Below are 21,457 nucleotides of genomic sequence, written 5' to 3' on the forward strand. Positions count from 1 at the left end.
ACAGAGTCATTTTCTTGGTAGCAGAGTTCAGGGCAAAAGTAGGCAATTCAATATGCTGATTAACTTTATTCATTTACATGTATAGCTTGCCCAGTTCCGTGACGTCTGGGAAAAAAATCAACATAAACAGAAAAGTGAACAAACTAGAAAAGACCGTGCTTTACATCACCATTAAACTTGCCCAAAAGAATAAGCCTTGCAGTTCTCTCTGAAGGATAAGCTTGAGCTTTGAGAGCGAGTTCTGAAGTTAGGGACAATTCATATCTCAAGACTATCAGGTGATCTCAGCCCACTTTTTGGAAAAGAGAGAAAGAGGTAAAAGTGCTTTAGTTACTCAAGAACCTAGGATCCATTTTCAAAAGTGACTTAGGCACTTATGAGTCTAAGGGCTAGTCTACACTAATGCACTACATTGGCGCAGCTGCACCGATGCAACTGTGCTGTTGTAGTGTGTCTGGTGAAGACATGCCATGCCAATGGGAGAGTGCTTTCCTGTCGGCATAATTATTCCACCTCTCCCAATGACATAGCATGGTGTGGATATCACTTTAAGTCAATGTAACTTGCATCGTTCAGAGTGGGAGGCTTTTTCACACCCCTGAGCAACATAAGGTACATTCACATAAGTGGCAGTGTAGACAAGCCCTAAATCATAGGACTTTTGAAAATGTGACTTAGACACTCTTAAAAATGTTACCTGGACTGTGTAAGACTGGAAAACAATGAGCTGGCAATGGGCAACTTGTTGCTTTTATACCAGTCCTAACAGTTCTCCCCCCCACACACACATTTTCTTCTTCCTGGGTAGTAAGTTATAAAGCTGTTTATGGATTCTTTTCATAGGCTGGGAAAAAGGAGATATGAGAAAAACAGACATTGTTATTACAGACTACTTACCATTCTACAAGCTAAATCTACACACCTATTCCTTTCTCTCTCTCTCTTCTGTTTGAATGTACATATTATTTTGTGAAACTGCAAGAAACCAGTTCTAAATTTGCTTTGTGTATGGAAAATGCAGTCAAATAAACACTGGAGTTTAGTCAGGGTTGTCAAACATCAGTTTGGGTAAGTTTCTTTGTAGAAATTTTCAGGTTGCCAAAAAGCCCATTTTTTAACAGGATTTAAGTGGCCCAGGGTGGTCAGAAACCTTCCACTTCTGCCTCCCACCTCTCTTTTGTTAGCTCACTATCATTGCAGCATAGTTTCTTTTACAAGAACACTGTCATTCTTCCTTCACCGGTTAATCAATAGGAGGTGTTCTAAAAGCAATATGTGCAGCACAGATTTCTGGATATCAAGAATATCCTTTCTAAATCCTTGCCAGTCCTGTAGCAGAAGTCTGCAGGATAGTGTAAATCACAACTTATGTATCAGTGGAGGCTTTGACACTATATTATCATTACCTGTGTTTATCACCACTGAATGCCAGGAGAATTAAAATGCTAGAAATGTTAGAGAACTACTATAGTAATGAGTGTTACTCTATGTATCATTTTGGCTTACTTTAATTAAAGGGTTTATTTAGATAACTATAAATTATGTTTCATTTGTACAGTAAATATGGCCACTTCCATTGCATCAGTTAACCCACATAAATTCCACATTTGTATTTAATAAATTAATTTACTGTTATTACATTTACAGGTTATCGTCATGTTCCTCTGTTTTCCAAACTCGGTGACAGACTAGATCCTGCATCACTCTTTGTGTATATTTGGTACTATTAATGATGACATTAGCAGTACTCCTGAACTGGCATACTCCTCAATAAAGCAACCATCATGTAGCTTGCAAACAACAGTTTAGTGCGTGGCCTGATTTTCAGAGATGCTGAGCACCTGCAATTTCCACTGAAAGCAGTGGAAATACCTGTGTGGCTAAATGCTATTTAACATGAATAAAGGCTGTAGAATAGGGCCCTGAAGTAATTTAGAAGAACTCATACAGGGTTGACTTTTGCAGTATATTTTCTTGAATCCAATCAATATTTTAATATATGGTTATTTGCAACTAATAGTAAAATAGTAATGAATTATTAAATAATAAGGAAGTAACATTTTAATATTTAAAATATTCCAAAGACTTCCAAAAGCACCAAAATTATGTGCAAAATTGAGTGGTCTTTTTAACTTGCACTGAGAAACTTTTTCCTACTGTATATTAATCTGTTCAAAAAAAGAAAACAGAAAACATACATATATATACACACAATTAAAACATAATTTACCCTTTAAATCCATAATGAGTCAATTTCTGATTGAGCTATAGCTCATCAAGGCCCATTGTAAAAATGATAAAAGCTCAAGAGTGGTAACCTGGACAATATTCAGTTTTGCTGATACCAGGATCTCAAAACACTAACCATCTGCCAGATACTGCTGTTGGCACCGTCTTTGCCAGCATAGCCCTTGCCCTCCCATCAAGAGACAGTGTTCTCCCACTCATCTTATAAGATTGCTTTTGTGCAATGAGCTCCACATGGACACGTGGATCTACAGCACTCATTGAAGGTTTCAGGTCCAAGCCTCAATAACTTACCAAGCTGTTTTACAATGGCACATTTCTTACTTAAGATACTTGTATCAATGCTTATCTCAAGAATCTGCAACCTTTGGCCTGTGGCCCACCAGGGTAAGCCCCCTGGTGAGTCAGGGCCGATTTGTTTACCTGCCGTGTCTGCAGGTTCGGCCAATCGCAGCTCCCACTGGCCATGGTTCGCTGTTTCAGGCCAATGGGGGCTGCAGGAAGTGGCGACCAACACATCCCTTGGCCCACGCCACTTCCCACAGCCCCCATTGGCCTGGAGCGGTAAGCCGCGGCCAGCGGGAGCCACCATTGGCCAAATCTGTGAGCATGGCAGGTAAACAAACTCGTCCTGGCCCGCCAGAGGGCTTATCCTGGCGGGCCGCGTGCCAAAGGTTGCCGATCCCTGGCTTATCTTCATAGTTAGATTTTATTTTTATTGTCATTTTCAACATTATTTTTATTAATATATCCCCATACACAAAATGTGTCTCTCTCTAATATGGAAACTTATACTCTCCTGTACACATACTACAGGCAAAGATTTGAAAATGTTACAGGAAATAACACTATTGGAAAATTGCCAACATTTATTTATATTAAAAGCAAACTAAAGAAATCAAGACAGTAAACTGAAATCAATACTGAACTTTAGGATCAGGTAATTTGATAACTAAAAGCTGGATATGATAACTAAAAGCTGGATAACTAAAAGCTGGATATGATAACTAAAAGCTGGATATGATTTGTCTTCTGCATTTTTTTGAGAGGGAAGTCACTTGCTTCTTCATCTTAGAATACCTATAATCTAAAATTTTGGCCTTGTTGATCCTTGTACTGTTTATATTTGTATCATAGACAATAGCTTTTTCATATGGTAAATATTTTATGTTTTTTCTTCAGCACTGAGGAGGCATGTTCATGTTTTTACTCAAGCAGGTTCTCTCTCCTTACTGACAAGTTTAATTTCCCCAGGCAATATGGTGGCTCCGTTCCAAGAGCTGACATAACCAATCTGTTTGCATACAAGAAGAATGCTGGTTTATTTGGATTCATGATATTCTTAAATGACACTCATACTGCAACTTCAACAGGTGTATACATCATAAGCTGCTTAAGCCTGATTTGTGTGTCTTAAAACTATTATCCTTTGGGTGGAAAAAAGGAATCTCCTACAGCTCTGGGCATTATATTCCACTGTCGGCCACTTTTTTAACTAGCAGGATAAATCTCAACTCTAGCCAAATACATGTTATAATATTAATGTTTACATCATGAATCAATCCTTTTTTTTACTAGCCTGTGACCCTGACTCTGGAAAGACATATCGGTATGTAAGTGCCTAACTTTATGCACATGGGGCTCATGTGTGCAACTGATGTTAATGGAATTCAGTGAATCTAATGGGAATTAAAGTGTGCTTAAGTGTTTCGCTGGATTGGGCAAAAGCACCTTCAAGGACTGAGCTCATGAACCAGTCCCATTGAACTCAATGGGACTACTCATGTGCATGAAGTTAAGCATGTGTATAAGGCTTTATAAGATTGGAGGCTGTGTATGTATTGTCTCGTTCCCTGATGCAGCAAGAACATGCAATGGAGGTAACACTAATGAACAAAGATGTCTTATAATATGATCTTACTTAATTTAACCTTTTAGCAGAGTAACTATTTATTTACTTGCTGTGTGATGGTTCAAATATATTAGTCATTTACATCTGATTTTTGGAAATGTTTAAAAGTCTATGTGGAGCATTGGATTTAAATATTTGTCAAACTCTAATTTATAATATTTGTCTATTATCAAATATTTTTCCAGAATTTATTTATTTCCAAATATTTTTTCCAGAATAAACCCAGTGAGATGAAACATCTTGCCCCAGATCTTAAAGTTACAAAGTCACGTTACATCAGCAAATTAAAACTTAAAAATATATGGTATACACTATAACTAAAGTACAGTATAGTTTTAAATTCTTTTAAATGTTCAGATTTTAAATTCTGCATATATAATTACATTTTAAATGTGAAATGAGCAAGAATTAAATGTGAAATGTGCTAGAAGTTTTAAATACAAACTGGCTATCAGTCAGGTGAACGTGCGATCGTACTAACTGGGCCATATTTAAAACTGATATAACTACACAGACATCAAGTAGAGTGAATTCAGCCCAATAAGCTCATTATTGGACTGATCCAAAGCCTATTTAAGTCATTGGGAAACTACGATTGACTTAAATGGGCTTTGGATAAGGCTCCAGCATCACAGATTTAGGGATACATAAAACACATCTAGCCGTATACAAATAATAGTGATCAGCAGGAACAAAAATCTTGCTTGTTGCCATAAGAAATGATATCCAAGATAACTGAAATTGCAGGCTGCAAGCCTTTTTACACCCAGGCTAATGGGAACTTGTTGCAAGTAAAGGTAGTAATCCCATGAAGATAGCTAAATGGCAATGGATCATGAAAAAGAGATAATTTCCTTGTGATTAGTAGTTCAGTGTATATATGGTTAGCGGTTTACTGCATGTTATATTCTCAAAAGCAAATATTTCGGCTAATGTGCCAAAATGGCCCATGAGAAAAGGGAAAAAATATTAATAAATGAATATTTCAGTTATCTAAGGAAATGTTCAGATTATACAGGAAATGTTCAAATTATACTGTTCCCCAATGGGTACCACTTTTCTTCATTTAATGGGACACTGTTCAGTTGAATGTTGATAGCTCCCACAAATGTTCCTTTGCTTTTCACAATAAGCTGTAACACACGTCCTTGGAGCTCGGTCACTGCATCGTATACTACCTGCAATCATATATGGGAAAGCAGATAAAGTATAAGAAAACTAAATATTTTTTATACCAAAAGCACTTTTTTTTGGTTATGTATCACTTACAACTAAAGATTACTACTAATGCTTAAAATAACTGACAAACTGCCAGCAAGTTCTTTCTATTTTGAGGAGGGAAGGATTAAGAGCTCAAGATGAATGTATTAGTTCTCAGAGTGATAAAAGTTAGTGGGGATGACAGGGCTAAAACACCATCCATTTGGAAAATTTAGGTTAAGTAAGGTTATTTATATCTGTGTGATGCTTTTTACCTATACCATCTAATTTAAAAAAAGATGATCCTGGCAGTCCTGGTGCAGACTATAATGCATCCTGTACTATCAAATGGCTTACTTATATCATTGGGGTGTTGCAAGTCTTCTTTAATGTATGAACTTACATAGCACCTTTTTTTTTTTTTTTGTAGAATCATAGAAATATAGGGCTGGAAGGGACTTTGAGAGGTCATCGAGTCCAGCCCCTAGCTCTGAGAAAGAACCTTACAGGAGCTTGTCCAACTTGTTCTTAAAAACCTCCAGTGACAGGGATTGCACAACCTCCCTGTGTAATCTATTCCAGTACTTAACTTCCCTTATAGTTAGAAAGTTTCCCTAATATCTAAACTAAATCTCCCTTGCGGCAGATTAAGATCAACACTTGTTGTCCTACCCTAAGTGGACATTTTTGTTGCTTTCCACTGAAATCTCTCCAGTTTATTCATATCTTTTCTAAAGTGTGATGCCCTCAGACACAGTGGACACAGTACTCCAGATGAGACCTCACCAGTGCTGAGTAGGGAAGGAGAATTACCACCCATGTCTTACATATGACACGCCTGTTAATACACCTCAGAATGATAGCCTTTTTCGCAACTGCATCACATTGTTGACTCATATTCAAATTGTGATCCACTATAAACCCCAAATCCTTTCTAGCAGTATCACCACCTATCCATATTGTAATTTTGCATTTGATATTTCCTTCCTAAGAGTAGTACTTGGCATTTGTCTTTATTGAATGTTCTCTTGTTGATTTCAGATCAAGTCTCCAATTTGTCAAGGTTGTTCTGAATTCTAATCCTTTCCTCCAAAGTGCTTGCAACCCTTCCCATCTCGGTGTCATCTGCAAATTGTATAAGCATACTATTTACCTCATTATCCAAGTCATTAATGAAAATATTGAATAGTACTGGACTCAGGACTAATGCCTGCAGAACCCCAATGCAGACACCTTCCCAGTTTGACAGCAAACCATTCTGCTACTCCCGAGTAGGATCTTTCAATTAATTATATACTCACTTTATAGTAATTTCATGTAGGCCACATTTCTCTAGTTTGCTTATGAGAATAATGTGGGACTATAAAAAAAGCCTTATCATCATGTCTGCTGTGTCATCCTTCTCCACTAGGCTGGTTACCCCATCAAAGAAGGAAATTAGAGTGGTTTGTCATGATTTGTTTTTGTTGGCTACTACTTATAACCCTATTATCCTCTAGGTGCTTATGAACTGAGCGCTTAATAATTTGTTCCAGTATCTTTCCAGATATCAAAGTTAGGCTGACTGGTCTATAATTAATTTCCCAGTTCCTTTTTGTTCCCTTTTTAAAGATAAGTACTATGTTTGCCCTTCTCGAGTCCTTTGGGACCTCAGTTGTTCTCTATGAATTCTCTAAGATAATTGCTATCAGTTCCAAGATTGCTCCTGCTTGTTCCTTATATACCCTGGGATGAAATTCATCAGGCCCTGCCAACTTGAATACATTTAACTTATCTAAATATTATTTAACCTGGTCTATTTTGGCTTTTGTTCCTTCCTCCTTGAGTACGTGGTCACATTAATAAAGACAGAAGCAAAGTAGGCACCACAACCTTCTTGATGTTAACAGTTATTAGCTCTCCTTCCCCACTAAGTTAGAGGACTTACACTTTCCTTCATCTTTTTCTTGATCCTAAGGTATTTAAAGAACCTCTTCATATTGCCTTTTATGTCCCTGGCTAGGTGTAACTCATTTTGTGCCTTAGCCTTTCTGATTTTATCCCTACATGCTTGTGCTCTTCATGTGTACTCCTCCTTAGCAATTGATCCATGTTTCCACTTTTTGTAGGATTCCTTTTAGAATTTCAGGTAATTAAAGGGTGCCTCATGGAGCATATTGGCCTCTTGCTATTCTTTCTGTCTTTCTTTTGTGTCAGGATAGTTTTCAGTCATGACTTTAATATGCTCTACTTGAAAACTGCCAGCTCTCCTGACCTCCTTTTTCCCTTAGATTTTCTTCCCATGGCACCTTACCTTCCAGTTCTCTGAATTTGTTACTGTCTGCTTTTTTTGAAATACATTCTCAGTCCTCCCTTTCCATAGAGTCATGAAATTTATCATTTCATGATCATCGAAGGGCTGAATGCATTTTATAAATTATTATTAATAATAGAAGTATCACATGGACACAAGGCTAGGGCTACTCAGCTCAAGGATAGGCTTCACTTGGAATACTACATTCAGTTTTTGATACCTTATTCTGAAAAAGGAATGAGAGAATTCAGGAGAGTGCAACAAAAAATATTTTAACAAGTTTAGGACATACAGGTGAGGTCCGTTGTGGAGTGATTAAGAGAAGGCTAATTCCATATACAAAAATCCCATGGGGTAGCATACATGTGAAAGGATTATATAAAGACAACAAGGATTAGTTATAATTACTACTGAGAGAAGAATGGACTAGTAGTAATGGAGTTAAGCTGTGACAAAGAAAGTTTAAGGTAAATATTTATAAAATCATTTGTGTGTCTCCTGGTTAAATCACAGCAGTGAGAAACAGGATTCTTTATTCTGGGGGATCTATTCCTGACTCTGTTGGTGACTTGCTTTGTAGCTTTAGGTAAGTCAGTTAGGACCAGATTTTCAAACCAAGATGAATTGGAACTAGAGCTGGGCAAAATTGTTTGACTGAAACTTTTTTTTGCTGAAAATTTCAGATTTGGATTTACCAAAACATTTAGCAAATTCATGTAGATTTTAAACAACTGTTTTGGTTGAATTAAAAAAAATAAAGAAAAAAATCTCACAAATGTTAAAACAAACAACTTTCAAATAATCAGATTTTGGTTTTTTGAGCTGGGGGGAGTTAGGCACCACTCACAAAATCTTAGAAGGAGGACCCCCCCCTCCCAAGTAGTTAGAATCCCCAGCTGGAAATGAAGGGCAAGAGTCACAAAAATAAAGGTAGGGTGGTGATATTCCCCTTATCTCAGTGGTTTGGGCACTCACATAGAATATGGGATACCTGGTTTAAATCCAGAGTCTGGAACAGGGACTTGAACCTAGGTCTCCCTCCTTCTAAGTGAATGCCCTGGCTACTGGGCACTAGAGTCATTCTGACTGCTTTATACTGGCTCATAACTATGAGTATTTTATATAAAGCAGTTCAACAGGAGAGATTGAAACCCACCTCCCTCAAAAATTAGGCTATAGTTTGCAGGTTAGAGCACTTACATGGGAGGAGGAGAATTGCTGGCTTCAAGTTCCTGCTCCAGAGTAGGGATTTAAACTGGGTTTATCACACATGACAAGTGAGTGCCCAAACCACCGGGACATATGGTCTAAAGAGGACAGCACCATAGAATCATAGAATATCAGGGCTGGAAGGGACCTCAGGAAGTCATCTAGTCCAACCCCCTGCTCAAAGCAGGACCAATTCCCAACTAAATCATCCCAGCCAAGGCTTTGTCAAGCCTGACCTTAAAAACCTCTAAGGAAGGAGATTCCACCACCTCCTTAGGTAACCCATTCCAGTGCTTCACCATCCTCCTAGTGAAAAAGTTTTTCCTAATATCCAACCTAATCCTCCCCCACAGCAACTTGAGACCATTACTCCTTATTCTGTCATCTGCTACCACTGAGAACAGTCTAGATCCATCCTCTTTGGAACCCCTTTCAGGTAGTTGAAAGCAGCTATCAAATCCCCCCTCATTCTTCTCTTCTGCAGACTAAACAATCCCAGTTCCCTCAGCCTCTCCTCATAAGTCATGTGTTCTAGCCTCTAATCATTTTTGTTTCCCTCTGCTGGACTCTTTCCAATTTTTCCACATCCTTCTTGTAGTGTGGGGCTCAAAACTGGACACAGTACTCCAGATGAGGCCCTGCTCTGTTTTTGTGAATCTAGCCCTCATTAAAAAATACCTGAAACTGACTTTTTTGATTAGTTGAAAATTCTGAAAAAAAATCAGTTTTGGTTTGTCTCAAAATGAATTTTATTTTGTTTTTACAGAACTGCCAACAAATTGAAAAATCAGTTCTTTGCCCAGTTCTAATTGTGACACATTAGTGTCCTCCTCATCACAATGTGTGGGGCCTGTTAGCATACTAATTAAGGGGAAACTGCTAGACCTTTATATACTGTCTGCTGTCAGTCCAAGACACTTAATTATGTCAATAAAAATTGGGACCTCTTGCCCTAAGCTGTATTTACTTGCCTCTCAGACAGAGGTAACACCTAATTATTAATTATAGTAATAAGTATATGGAATTGGAAGGAATGGTAATCATTAACTGTAAAACATGGTTGGTTCACAATTAATAATTACTTTGTTCATCATAAGATAAGAGCACATATAAGAGCACAGATGCTAAAATCACTAGGATTATTTTAATATTTTAAAATGGTATTGAGGATTAGCCAAAATAACTGTTAACACTGTGCTGATGACATTTTCTGAAGCAACTCTAAATAGACCCTTTGCTTAAAAACATGGAACAGGAAAATACAACAGAAATAATGTCAGCCACCACAAAGGAAACAAGCAAGTACGTTAGACATTAACAGCCTAAAATAAAATTAGAATGCTGATTATTTCCAGAAAGCACCGTGCTCTCTTTTATAGTTCTCTTTTTTTGAGCTAACTTGTTCAAGAAGCATTTTTCACAAAAAAAAAATTAAGTTTCATGAACATGTAGTTATTGCACATCACACATAATAAACAGCTGTCACTGGTGAAATCAACAACGTTCTTAGAAAGTATATACTGTATGCATACTGTGAAATAAAGGGTTCTGAAAAATATTACAGCCACAACGTGTGAAATGGATCCATGCTCTTCATAGCTGGTAAAAGCCAATGAAGAACAGTTATACTCCCTATATGGGAAATAGTAAATGCCTTCTTCAGTAGAACACACCTACCAAACTCCATGAAAAATACTAGTTCACTCAGTCCCCCAAAAGCCAGTACTTGGCCCTGAAGATCCCTCCAAGTGCTGTCCTATCCCCAACCTTCCAAACCTGGGCAAAATAACTAGAAAGAATAATCACCACGCTCTGGCAACATATGTGCCATCCACTATCCTCGATGCCGCAGAATCAGTGTTCAGACTGTGACACAAAACAGAGAATGCTCTAGTGGCATTAAAGAAGGGCCTTCTTATGGCCCTAGACACAGAAAAGATCTCCATGCTTATGTTGCTGGACCTTCTGTAGCCTTTGACACAGTGGACCACAAGATACTACTAACATGCCGACATGACAGTTCATCTCCAGCAGAACTCAGAGGGTCGTAATGAGTAACTCTGTTCCTCCTCTCCAAAGACCCTCACCTGCAAGATCCTGTGGGGATCCATAGCATCCTCTCTTCTCTACAAAGATCTAATGAGACCACTGGGAGAGACAGTGAGATGCCGTAGGTTTAGATGCCAAAAGTATGCTGATGACACTTAATGTATCTCATTCTCAATTGATGCAACAACCAACGCTCCTAAAATGTCAGAATGCCAACATGAAATCAGCTCTAGAAGGAAAAGCAGCTGGCTCAAGACAAACCTAGGCTAGATCAAAGTAATGCTGATCGGAAAGGAGAAATGCTTTGAAGAACTGTCGCAGACATTATCTCTACCTTCTATTGAAGGCATACAGACCCCATTTATCAAAATGGTATGAAGCCTTAGGGGCCTGTTTGACTTCTCACTAAGTCTGAATGCATCAATATCTAAAAATGCCCTTTCTTCATCTTCAGCTTGCTAGAAAACTGAATCCATTTCACACAGAGGAGAGGCTCTTCCTGTGATGATTTGGAGAATCTGGCTATTTATAGCTTATGCTTTCTGGTTAATATTGGGGATTCTGTATGTGTATCAGTGTCAGACTGCAAACTCCATTTTGAATATGGGGTATGTCGGCCTTCTCTGTTGCCTTTTTACCTCCACGCTGAACTCAAATTCCAAAGGGTGGTGACTCTGGGCTAACAATGGAGGTGCATTAAAACTTGGTGATCATCCATTCAAATGGAAAACTCTTGGACAAAGAGATGGCTACCATGAAGGCAAACAAGTTTTTCAAGGCTGAACTTCACGGGGGAGGTAACTAAGCAACGGATCACCTCGTGGGAGACTTTGTTCACCTGATGAGGCTATTCAGGGTGGTCACCTGACAAAGGGGATTGGAAGTTATAAGAGCAAGGGTCTCTCCCTGGCCATTTGAGAGAGAGAGAGAGGAAGGAAGGAAGAAGAGACCAGAGGCTGAGGCAGAAATCTGGCTGCAGAAGGGAGAGGAGACTCCATGTTCCAGAGTACAAGCCTAAAGCAGGGGGAAGGATCCTAGACTTCATAAAAGACTCTGTATTTAGCTCAGAGAATACTCAAGAGTAATGAGGAAACTGAAGCAGGGAATGCGTACAGGTGTTCTATTGTTTTTTTTTCCCCAGAGCTGTACATTTCTTGGGCTATCAATAGTAAAGAGTAACTGTGTACAAAACCTTTTGCAAAGTCTGTGTCTCTATGTCCATGGAGAGGTAAATGGTAATCCAGAATAGCCACATGGCTGGAGCTCGGGAAAGGAAGTGCTTAAACAACTGTGGTATCTTGGGGGGGTCAGCGGTGGTGCTGGGGCCTGGGCCAACTAGAACGCAAAGTCCCACTTCTGTGAAGGGCTGACAGAGTCCGTGCCCAGGAAGTATGCCAGAGAGGCCAGAGCCTACCCAGACAAAAGGAAGCTTAAAAGCACACAGATCCACCATGTGGAATCCAAACAAAGCCCATGAGAAAGCATGTGAGAGCTGGGGACAAAGTATTCTCTGTGGAGGGATCTGCTATGGAACAAACTTCTAGATGAAATCAGGGGAATCCAACATCTGACCATTCTTTAGAAAAACCTTCCTCTTCATAAAAGCTTTCCCATAAGAATGACAGTGTCAATACTGACACCAACTTCCATCCTTAAATCACTACACCAACCAAAAAATAACCCCTCCCCCAAGCCCCACAAACCTTATCCCAAGCAGAGTTTTGATCCCAAACAAGGAGAAATGCCAGAAACTCCAAGAAGTCCACCAGGGACTTTGCTATTGATTTTTTTTGGAAGGCACTCCGATAATATGGTAATTGGCAGCCGTATATACCCCTAAGATAGATGGATACTGTATAAGGATTTATTTAAAACTGTCTAATTTTCTTCTCAGTGTACTTCCAAAAGATTTCATAACAGTTCAAGACAAAAAACAACCAAACAAAAAAACCCCCAAAACTAATCAACCAACCAAACCAAACCCAACCATCTAAAAAACCCACACGATAGAGAGATGGCAACTTTCCTTTGAAAACTGCCTATATAAATTCTGCTCTTGGCATACACAAATCCTTAGGACTTCTCCACATGACCATTTAGATTGCAGCAAAGTGGGGTGTTCATATCTCCCAAACTAGCCTGCCATGAACCCTGTGGACCCTCCTGACTGACAGTGACCTTTGATCTAGGCCTGTCTCAAAGAGGACTAGATCAAAGTACACTCACAAACTGTTAATACATGTCAGCAGCGCTCCCAAGGACAGTTAGTCTGCCACAGGCTACTGCAGGGCAGATTCATACCCCACCTTGCCACAAACTAAATGTTTGTGTAGACAAGCCCCTGTAGTGAAAGTCTAGAAACTTCTCACTAGCAGCGTCCAAATGTGCATTCAGTACAGTAACTGAGATATTTTAATGGGATTGTCATGTAATTAACATAATACAAAGCCAACACAGTACAAATTGCAAAATGTAGAATAATTGTGGGATTGGGCCCAAATCGAGGTAGTGCAATTTATACGTTAGTTGGAATCACCATTGTTACGATGCTGTTGTATCTCTTCAAAATAAGTGAGAAAGCTTGTGTTACATCCCTTTAGAAAAATACAAGGGCTTCCAGTTTTACACTTACCCTTGAAGTTACCTTGATACTGTGAGAACATGCTGGGGTTAATTATGAAATGTGAACATTGTATTCTTGAATTTAAAAATCTGGCGAATTTAAAAATCAGCCTAACAAGAAACAAGCTGCATTCGTAATCAATTCCCGTGTTTCAGTCTCTCCTTCTCTCATTGATAAGAAAATGCTTCAGGAATAGTATATTGGTTTATAATATTTAAAAGGACACTGTCATGTAGGTTTAGGCTTCAAATCTTGGGTTTGTTTAAAAGAGTGTATATTAATATAAAATCAATATCGGAGTATACATGTTTCCATGGGGTTTTTTGTTTTGTCTCAGTGAAAACAATTTTAAATGTATACCTTCTCTTGCACTGTTTGTAAAATACAAACACAACAGCATTGTGCCAGTGCATCAGAATTAGAAAGTGAAACTGGCTCGGCAAAAGCAAAGCCACCTCTCCAGTTTGACTGTGCACACCGAATGAAGTGCAATAAAGTGAATAATGAAAAGACAATCAGACTTTCAAAATTCTTCCAGCTCTCATCATCATGGGTTAGATTCCCCACTTTGCTAAGGCCACGAGTGACCTTAAAATGGCCATGTGGCCAATAGAGCATTCCCCTGCACTGTAATTTGCTACTGGAAAGCACCAGCTGCATTCATAACTCCCAGCATAAGAGAGGAAAAGGGTGTTCTGGGGGCAGGACATGGATGGCATAGACTAGAGAAGGGTCGCTGCAGGACCTTACAGCAGTAACACAAGTTATTACTGCTCCTTGTGGTGATCAGGGAGCTGCACTGGCTCACAGCAACCATGGGTGCCAGGTCTGTATAATTTTTGGTGGTGCCCAGAATTGGTCCAAGCAGAGCCGTCCCATCTATAGGACGAACCGGGGCAACTGCCTCAGGTCCCACACTTTAGGGGGCCCTGCATTTCAAGGGGACGCGGGGTCCAGGGCGGCCTGGAGAGTTAGTGGGGGGCCTGGCGGCAACAGCAGCAAGTGACCCGGCCATAACCCGCCCCACTCTTCTCCACCCTGCTGGCTCCCAGCATCACTTGGGAGAGGGGGTGGAAGCCGGAAAGAGGTGGGGTGGGGCCTTGGAGGAAGGAGTGGAATGGGGTGGGATGGGGGTAGAGTAGGGGTGGGAGTTTGGGGGGAAGGGATGGGAAGAGATGGGATGGAGCTGCTGCCAGCCCCAGGCCCCCTGCTAACCACCCAGACCGCCCCTTGGACCTCGCGTCCTCATGAAGCATGGGGCCCCTGAAAGCACGGGGCCTGGGGCCAGGGGAAGTTGCCCTGGTCCATGCTATGGACAGGATGGCTTTGAAAATATAAGCCCAAACATTGGTGGAGCTGGGCCCATGTTCCTGAATATTGGTGAAGCACAGGCACCACAGGCACATATAACTCAGCGCCTATGACAGCAACCCCTCCTTTCTATTGCAGAACACTGGGCAACATATGCGCAATGTGCCCAGCCATTTGATGATGTCATCATCAGCCCGATGGAGAGCCATCAGCCTGCCGTCAAAATAAGGCAGTTGGCATTTGTCAAGGATATGAGGCATAGTCTGAAGTTCACCGCAACTGCACCATGGGCCATTAGAAAAACCAATTTAAAGAGATCAGCTGCACAGTTGCCTAGTCCTGTTTGAAACTGGTTCAGAGATGATCACAAGTGCCTTGGCAGAACAAGACCTGGTGGACAGACGGTTGGGTCAGTGATGAGAGAGTGATTAACAACTGTCATCTCTGACCACTCGTTGTACCAAGCAGATTCCACCATCATGCTCTGTGGTAGCAGAAACAACCATAAAGGGTGTCTAGAAGACAGGTGAGCTGGTGGGTGGTTGAAGAAGTCTGCATACAAAGGCAGGTCGCTGGTCTCATGGATCTTGGCCAGCAACATAAAGGCCTTCTCACAGCGAATATGGGGCAGTGCTATGTTACTAACTGTTGGCAATCATGGCAATGGAGTTGCATGTAAAGTCCTGGTAGCAATATGCATAGCTTTGTTAAGTTCTACACTGACCAGCCTGGCGTGAGACAAGTGACACCAGACAGGAGTGCAGTACTCTGCAGTTGAACAGCAGAGGGCAAGGGCTGATGTTCTAAGTGTTCGGGTGCTCATACCCCAGGTTTAACTGGCAACTTTTCTGAGAAAACTGTGGGGTAATGGATAAGCATTCACGTGTGCTACCCATCACTGCCTGGCCTGGGCCAGGGAAGCTAATGATCCAACCAATGGACCAAATTCAGCGATGGATGAATCTTGATCACGTGCTATCTGACTGTGAGCCCAATGTAGCGCCATCCTTCGACTTTCAAGCCATCGGACCTGCCCTTTGAATTCTTCAGCTTAACGATGAGGACCTGTCAGCAGCCAAACACAGCATCATTAGTGTCTTAGCTACTTGTCTCAGTGTCGACGTAATCTATTTGCAAGAAACTGATGTTGCAATTAGTATAGCAGGATGTTATGGTATCGATGGCTTTGGCCTCATTTCACTCACCCCAAACGCCAAATATGGCTGTGCAACATACATGTGCGCTGACATATCTGATGTTGTTCCACTTTCCTCCTCCAGTTTTTACAACATGATCCAAGATTGCCAATGTATATAAGCCACCAAGTGAGCACTGGAACCAGTAGATCCTTCCAATACTTGATCATCCACCAACCTTTGTTGGTGATTTTAACACCCACCACTCTGAGTGGGGGTACACTGATTCAGATGATGATGTTGAATGGTTGATGGATTGGGCGACTAACAATGACTGAGTTGATTCACAATGCAAAACAACATGGTACATTTCTTTCAGTCAGATGGTTGAAAGACTACTCACCCGACCTTTGCTGGGTCAGTTCACTAGATGGCTGTTCACAAGCACTGAGCTGTGTAGTACTTGATAACTTCCCCCATAGCCAACATAGACCATCACTCATTCACATTGGGCTCCAGCTACACATCCGCTGAAGCTCAATCAAGTGATAGTGGAATTTCCAGAAGACAGACTGGGAAAAGTCTTGCGCCATACTGGAATGCAGCGTGGTTACAATTCCATTGCATTGTATCCCAACCAGTCAAAGAAGACTACCACCAGTTTCAAGGAGCTATTTACAAAGCCACATGCTCAGTTAGACCAACTCAGCTATTCCTTGCTCAGGAAATTCCAATTATCTGGTGACCTGGACATCACTGAACACCTGATTAAGTCTCTGAATGCTGCCATGCTCACTCAGTGGATGGAATCTACAGAGAAGCTTTGACTTCACTTATTGCAGCTGGATATGCTGGAACTTGATCCACCGGCTGGGCGCTACTCAACAACTTGTCAAAATTGTCTACTGGTTAAGCCCAGCGAGGTTGCAAGCTATCTACTGTGGGTAGCACAGGTCCCAGTGGAGAAGCAATTCAAATGAAAAGTACAGGACGAATGGTGCCAACTTCGACATCATAATGTGGGTAGGAGTCAACCAGAGACATTCATGGTCAATGAGCTAGATAAGACCCTTAACTTTATCAAGTCAGACCCAGCAGCGGGCTATGATAACATCTTGCTGGAATTCCTCAAACACCTTGGATCAAAGGCATTACAGTGACTTACTAACTTCTACATATGGGTCATTAATGCCTCCTTAAGCTCCCAGGTATTCAGGACAAGGTCACTCAGTATGATAGACTTTCAAGTGGTTAACCAGCTCTGCTCACTGGCACGGGAGGGAAGGACAGGCCCTCCTTGCCCCCCATGAGGTGGCTTTAGCAGGGAGCAGTTCTTTCGTTCAGCAGACTTCAGAGGCTGCTGTTTTGACCAGCTCCTGAATGGGAGTGAGGAAGGGCCCCAAGGAGAGAGAGCTTCTTGCACCTGTTCCTTTTTCTTGCATATCTAAGCAGATGCTAGTCGCCATGTAATCCATAATTTTTACCGTGTCCCTTTCACTGAGTTGTAGATGAATTTTTAAAAAATGGAGAAATGTTTTTTAGACAGAATGAACGCAAGGACAGAAACATAGTAAGAGGTCATGTAATTTAATACAAATATGATTTGATTAATGATGCTGTATTAATGTGACAGTACTAATGTGTCATGGTTCTTGGCCAAAATATAAAAATTACCATCTTAATTTTTCATTTAAAATCACTGAAGAATTTTAATTTGCCAGCTGCATAGCTAAGGAATCTTTTCATTACTGAGTATCTGTACATGAAAGTGTTGGGAGGGTGAGAACTCTCATTCCTTGGGCCAAGAGAAGCTGTAGGCATTGAGGAATGACACAATTTACAGGGACAGAGTACAGTCTACATGGCTTTCAATCACTCCCTATGAGTTGGCTCTAAGAAAGCATTGCAAATTCAGAGGAAACAAGGAATATGTAATTAGGGTGTATGTGTGCGGAAAAAAAGGTTGAAGGATTTGGGGTGGATACACAGTATGGGGCTAAAGCTATCATCTGCCAATATCTCACATGTAGTCCAGGCCAATTCTCAAATCACTGTTTAATAATAACTCTTGCCACTTATACATTCAAATTAAACAGAAGTGAAGTGCTTAAGGCCACACAGCAAATCAGTGGGAGAGCTGTTAGAAAATTCAGGTATTCCTGACTCCAAAGACTTAAGTGTGGCTGACATATGAGGCATCTAATGAAATGTTATTCTCCAATAAGGGACAGTGGTCTCTCTTAGCAATGGCACAGTTTCAAGATTTTCTGTTAACTGGCCAAACTGCATTTTCTCCTGCTTTTGGAAGAAAAAAGATAAATTGAGGGCAAACATGAGCTCATAACACGTTACATAGCTGATACTACAAATGTTTCAATATAGTCTTAGGACCTTGAAGGGGAATTAATGCAGTAGGTCCTGCCCCTTTTCACTCTTTGGATGTGAGAGCTTTGAACCATCACTGCTGGGAAATCTAAGTTTGTCAGGTTTAGTTCCTTTTGACCCCTTAGCTACCTCCTGCAGCTCTTTACATAGACAGAGAGTCTGGGACTTTTTTGAATGATACCTCTTTACCCCTTTCCCTGTTCGTGATTTTCTTTCTCCCTACTGTGCATCTGTTTTCTCCATATTCTTTGTCCTCATCACAGAGGTGAAAGTAAGCTGGTACACCCTAGTACGGCTTCCCCTGGCAGCAATTTAAAGGACCTGGGGCTCCCAGCAGCGGCTGGAGCCCCGGGCCCTTTAAATTGCTGCCAGAGCCCTGGGGAAGCGGCGGCAGGGCTCGGGTGGCAATATGAAGGGCCCGGGGCGCCTGCTGCAGCTACCGCCCTGGGCCCTTTAAATTGTCCCTGGAGCCCTGGGGTATTGGTGGCAGGGCTCCGGTGGGTATTTAAAGGATCCAGGCCTGCAGCAGTCGCTACAGCCCCAGCCCTTAAAATAGCCACTGGAGACCCACCGCTGCCTCCCCAGGGCTCCGGCAGCAGGGCTCCAGGGACGATTTAAAGAATCCGAGGCTCCGGTAGCTTTTACCACCCCAGGCCCTTTAAATCATCCCTGGGGCCTGCTGGAGCCCTGGTGTAGTGGCAGTGGGGCTCTGGTGGCTATTTAAAGGGTCCAGGGCTGCAGCAGCCACTACCGCCCTGGCCCAATAACCGCCGGAACCCCGCCACCGCCTCCCCAGGGCTCCGGGGACAATTTAAAGCATATGGGGCTCCAGTAGCTGCTATCACCCTGGGCCCTTTAAATCATCCCTGGAGCCTGCCGGAGCCCTGGGGTAGTGGTGGCGGGGCTTCAGCAGCAATTTAAAGGGCCAGGGGCTTGACTACGACTGCAGTCCTGGGCCCTTTAACTCTGCAGCTGGCAGTTCCGGGGGTGATTAAAAGGGCCCAGGGCTCTCAGCTGCTGCCACCACAGCGCCAGCCCTGGGCCCTTTAAATCCCGATTTAAAGCGCCAATATTTATGGCCCCGCCTCTTCTAGTAGAGGCCACGCCTCTTCTGGTTGAGGCCCTGCCCCCTCCTAAGGACTCCTGAGTACCGGTAAGTCCTTTAAGTTACTTTCACCCCTGCCTCATCCTCTCTTTAAAGCATCTTTCTAAACCAAGATTATGTTGTTTTTAATGCAAAAAAGTACAAAATGCAAAAGCAGCAGCAAAAAAAAAAAAAAAAAAGGCCTGCTAACGGTGACTCCAAACCACACAGTCTGTTTTGCTTAGTGTCAGACACCTTCCAGACCTTCATATCTTCGGTCTCATACATGAGGAAAAAAACAAAACAAAAATAAGGCTTATAATTTTCTTCAGGCAGTTATACAAAGTGCAAAACTAAAATCAAATATACCCAAGAGAGGCACATTTCAGAATTTTCTCAGCTTCCAACACAGAGCAAAATTGAAAATACAATTTCCTTCCAGCCCTTTGGCTTAAATAAAAGCTTGTGAATTCTTATAAAAAGAGCTACTACATTACTTTATTCAGCCTCCTGGACAGTAACTAACTTAATAGAAGGCTGACTTGTGTTTTTAGTTGTTTTTTCCAGTTCCCTGAGGCTCACAAAAATATAATCCCTGCTTTTGCCTCTGTCCATCACCTACAGACATGGAAAATGTATGCAGCATGGCATCACATGGGGTGGTATAATCATAGGGGTTTCTAAACAGTGTAAGAAACTTCAGGTTTGAACCATAACTTCCCATCAGGGTCAGCTCAATTCTTCTTTGTGAACTAGAATGAGTATCATGTGCTTCACTGTGCATATAGTTCTTTCAGCTGAGATCTTAAAATCTGGAGGTCTTGTCTTAGCTGATGTTAAAGTTTCCATGGTACTTTTCTTAAAACCAGATGTTTCCTCCTGAGTCCTGGGCCAAAATTAACACTCCTCCCACTGAGTACTGGTGCTCTCTCTCACAAATATGGCAGCGTTTTAATGGTACTGGAGCTATATGGTGTATAGAATATTTAGGGAATCTTTCATGATGATGGGTGCTAAATACATGTAAGATGGTTTTAATTTAGAGAAACAATCTCAGTGTGATGATTTGGGGAATGTGTCTATGTACACCTTACAAACTGGCGTTATGAAGTTGTTATGAAATTGTTGCATCATTGAATGCCTGGTATGTGGTGGTAGAGTCCACCATTTGCTGACAGGGACTGTTGCTCTCTTGTCCCTGGTCTCTGCCAGATCAGGAACAACAGCGAGTTATAAACTGTGCTGTGACTGAACAATGGGTATGCAAAGGTAGTTGCCTGAATGGGGAAAACAGTGTGACCAAGTTTCTCTCCAGAGGGCTGGTGAATTCAGGTGAGTCAGAGAGACACAGGAAGCATTGGGCAGGAGAGGGGGGCATGTTTTGTAGTAGGGGTGTCCTGTTTAACTATGGGACCAGACATGATCAGAGAAAGCTGACTGGCCTAGAGAGGGGAGAGACACACTCTGATTCTGAAGAGAAGCTGTGGACTTCAAGAGCAGGATCCTGGACATAACACAGGACTTTACCAAAGCTCAAAGAACTCCCTAGAGTGTTGAGGAAACTGATCATGGAAATAGATGTGTTTATTATTTTGTCTAGATATGTATATTTCTCATGCTGCTAAGTAAAGAGTAAATTGTGTTTAGATTCCTGTGAAAAACCTGTGTGTCTGTTTGCTTTCAATGTCCCGTGTCCCTGAAGAGTCAAACTGTAAACCCAGAACAGCCACATGGGAGTTCTGGGAGAGGGTGTGTTTAGGCTACAGACAGACTTTGAGGGGTCAGCACTAATCCCAGAGGTGAGGCAGTTGGACTGAGGAGTCCCAGCTGCCTGGAGGGGGCGCTACAGAGGATCTGTGCAATTAGAGTATGCCTAGAAACCCCACCCAGGCACAGCATCTGGACTCTGTTCAGACCCAGGAGTCTCAATGCACATGTGCCGAATGAGGTAGAGCCTGGTGAGTGTCCAGGCAGAAGGGGAGCTCTACCAGAGCAGGTGTGTGCGTGT

The 21,457-nt window shown here is 41.7% G+C and overlaps 2 protein-coding genes across 19 annotated transcripts in view; one reads left to right on the top strand and one right to left on the bottom strand.

Moving 5' to 3' along the window:
* PLCZ1 (phospholipase C zeta 1) overlaps positions 1-21,457 on the top strand; it is a 149,492-nt gene that overhangs the window by 126,216 nt on the left and 1,819 nt on the right. For 2 of the 5 annotated variants that reach the window (XM_039544627.1, XM_039544642.1), the window contains one exon: positions 1,648-1,801. The exons of the other annotated variants lie outside the window; for them this stretch is intronic. In XM_039544627.1, coding sequence (XP_039400561.1) covers positions 1,648-1,730 — 83 coding nt within the window. In that variant the 3' untranslated portion in view covers positions 1,731-1,801. Of the gene's footprint in view, positions 1-1,647; positions 1,802-21,457 lie in introns of those variants that run through there. 5 annotated transcript variants of the gene reach the window in all.
* Positions 4,376-21,457, bottom strand: part of PIK3C2G (phosphatidylinositol-4-phosphate 3-kinase catalytic subunit type 2 gamma) — a 370,973-nt gene continuing 353,891 nt past the window's right edge. For all 14 annotated transcript variants that reach the window (XM_039544583.1, XM_039544571.1, XM_039544579.1 and 11 more), the window contains one exon: positions 4,376-5,337. In XM_039544583.1, the coding sequence (XP_039400517.1) occupies positions 5,185-5,337 (153 nt within the window). In that variant the 3' untranslated portion in view covers positions 4,376-5,184. The remainder of the gene's footprint in view (positions 5,338-21,457) is intronic.

The sequence above is a fragment of the Mauremys reevesii genome, linkage group 1 (genome assembly GCF_016161935.1).
Source record: "Mauremys reevesii isolate NIE-2019 linkage group 1, ASM1616193v1, whole genome shotgun sequence".
NCBI classification, from domain to species: Eukaryota; Metazoa; Chordata; order Testudines; family Geoemydidae; genus Mauremys; species Mauremys reevesii.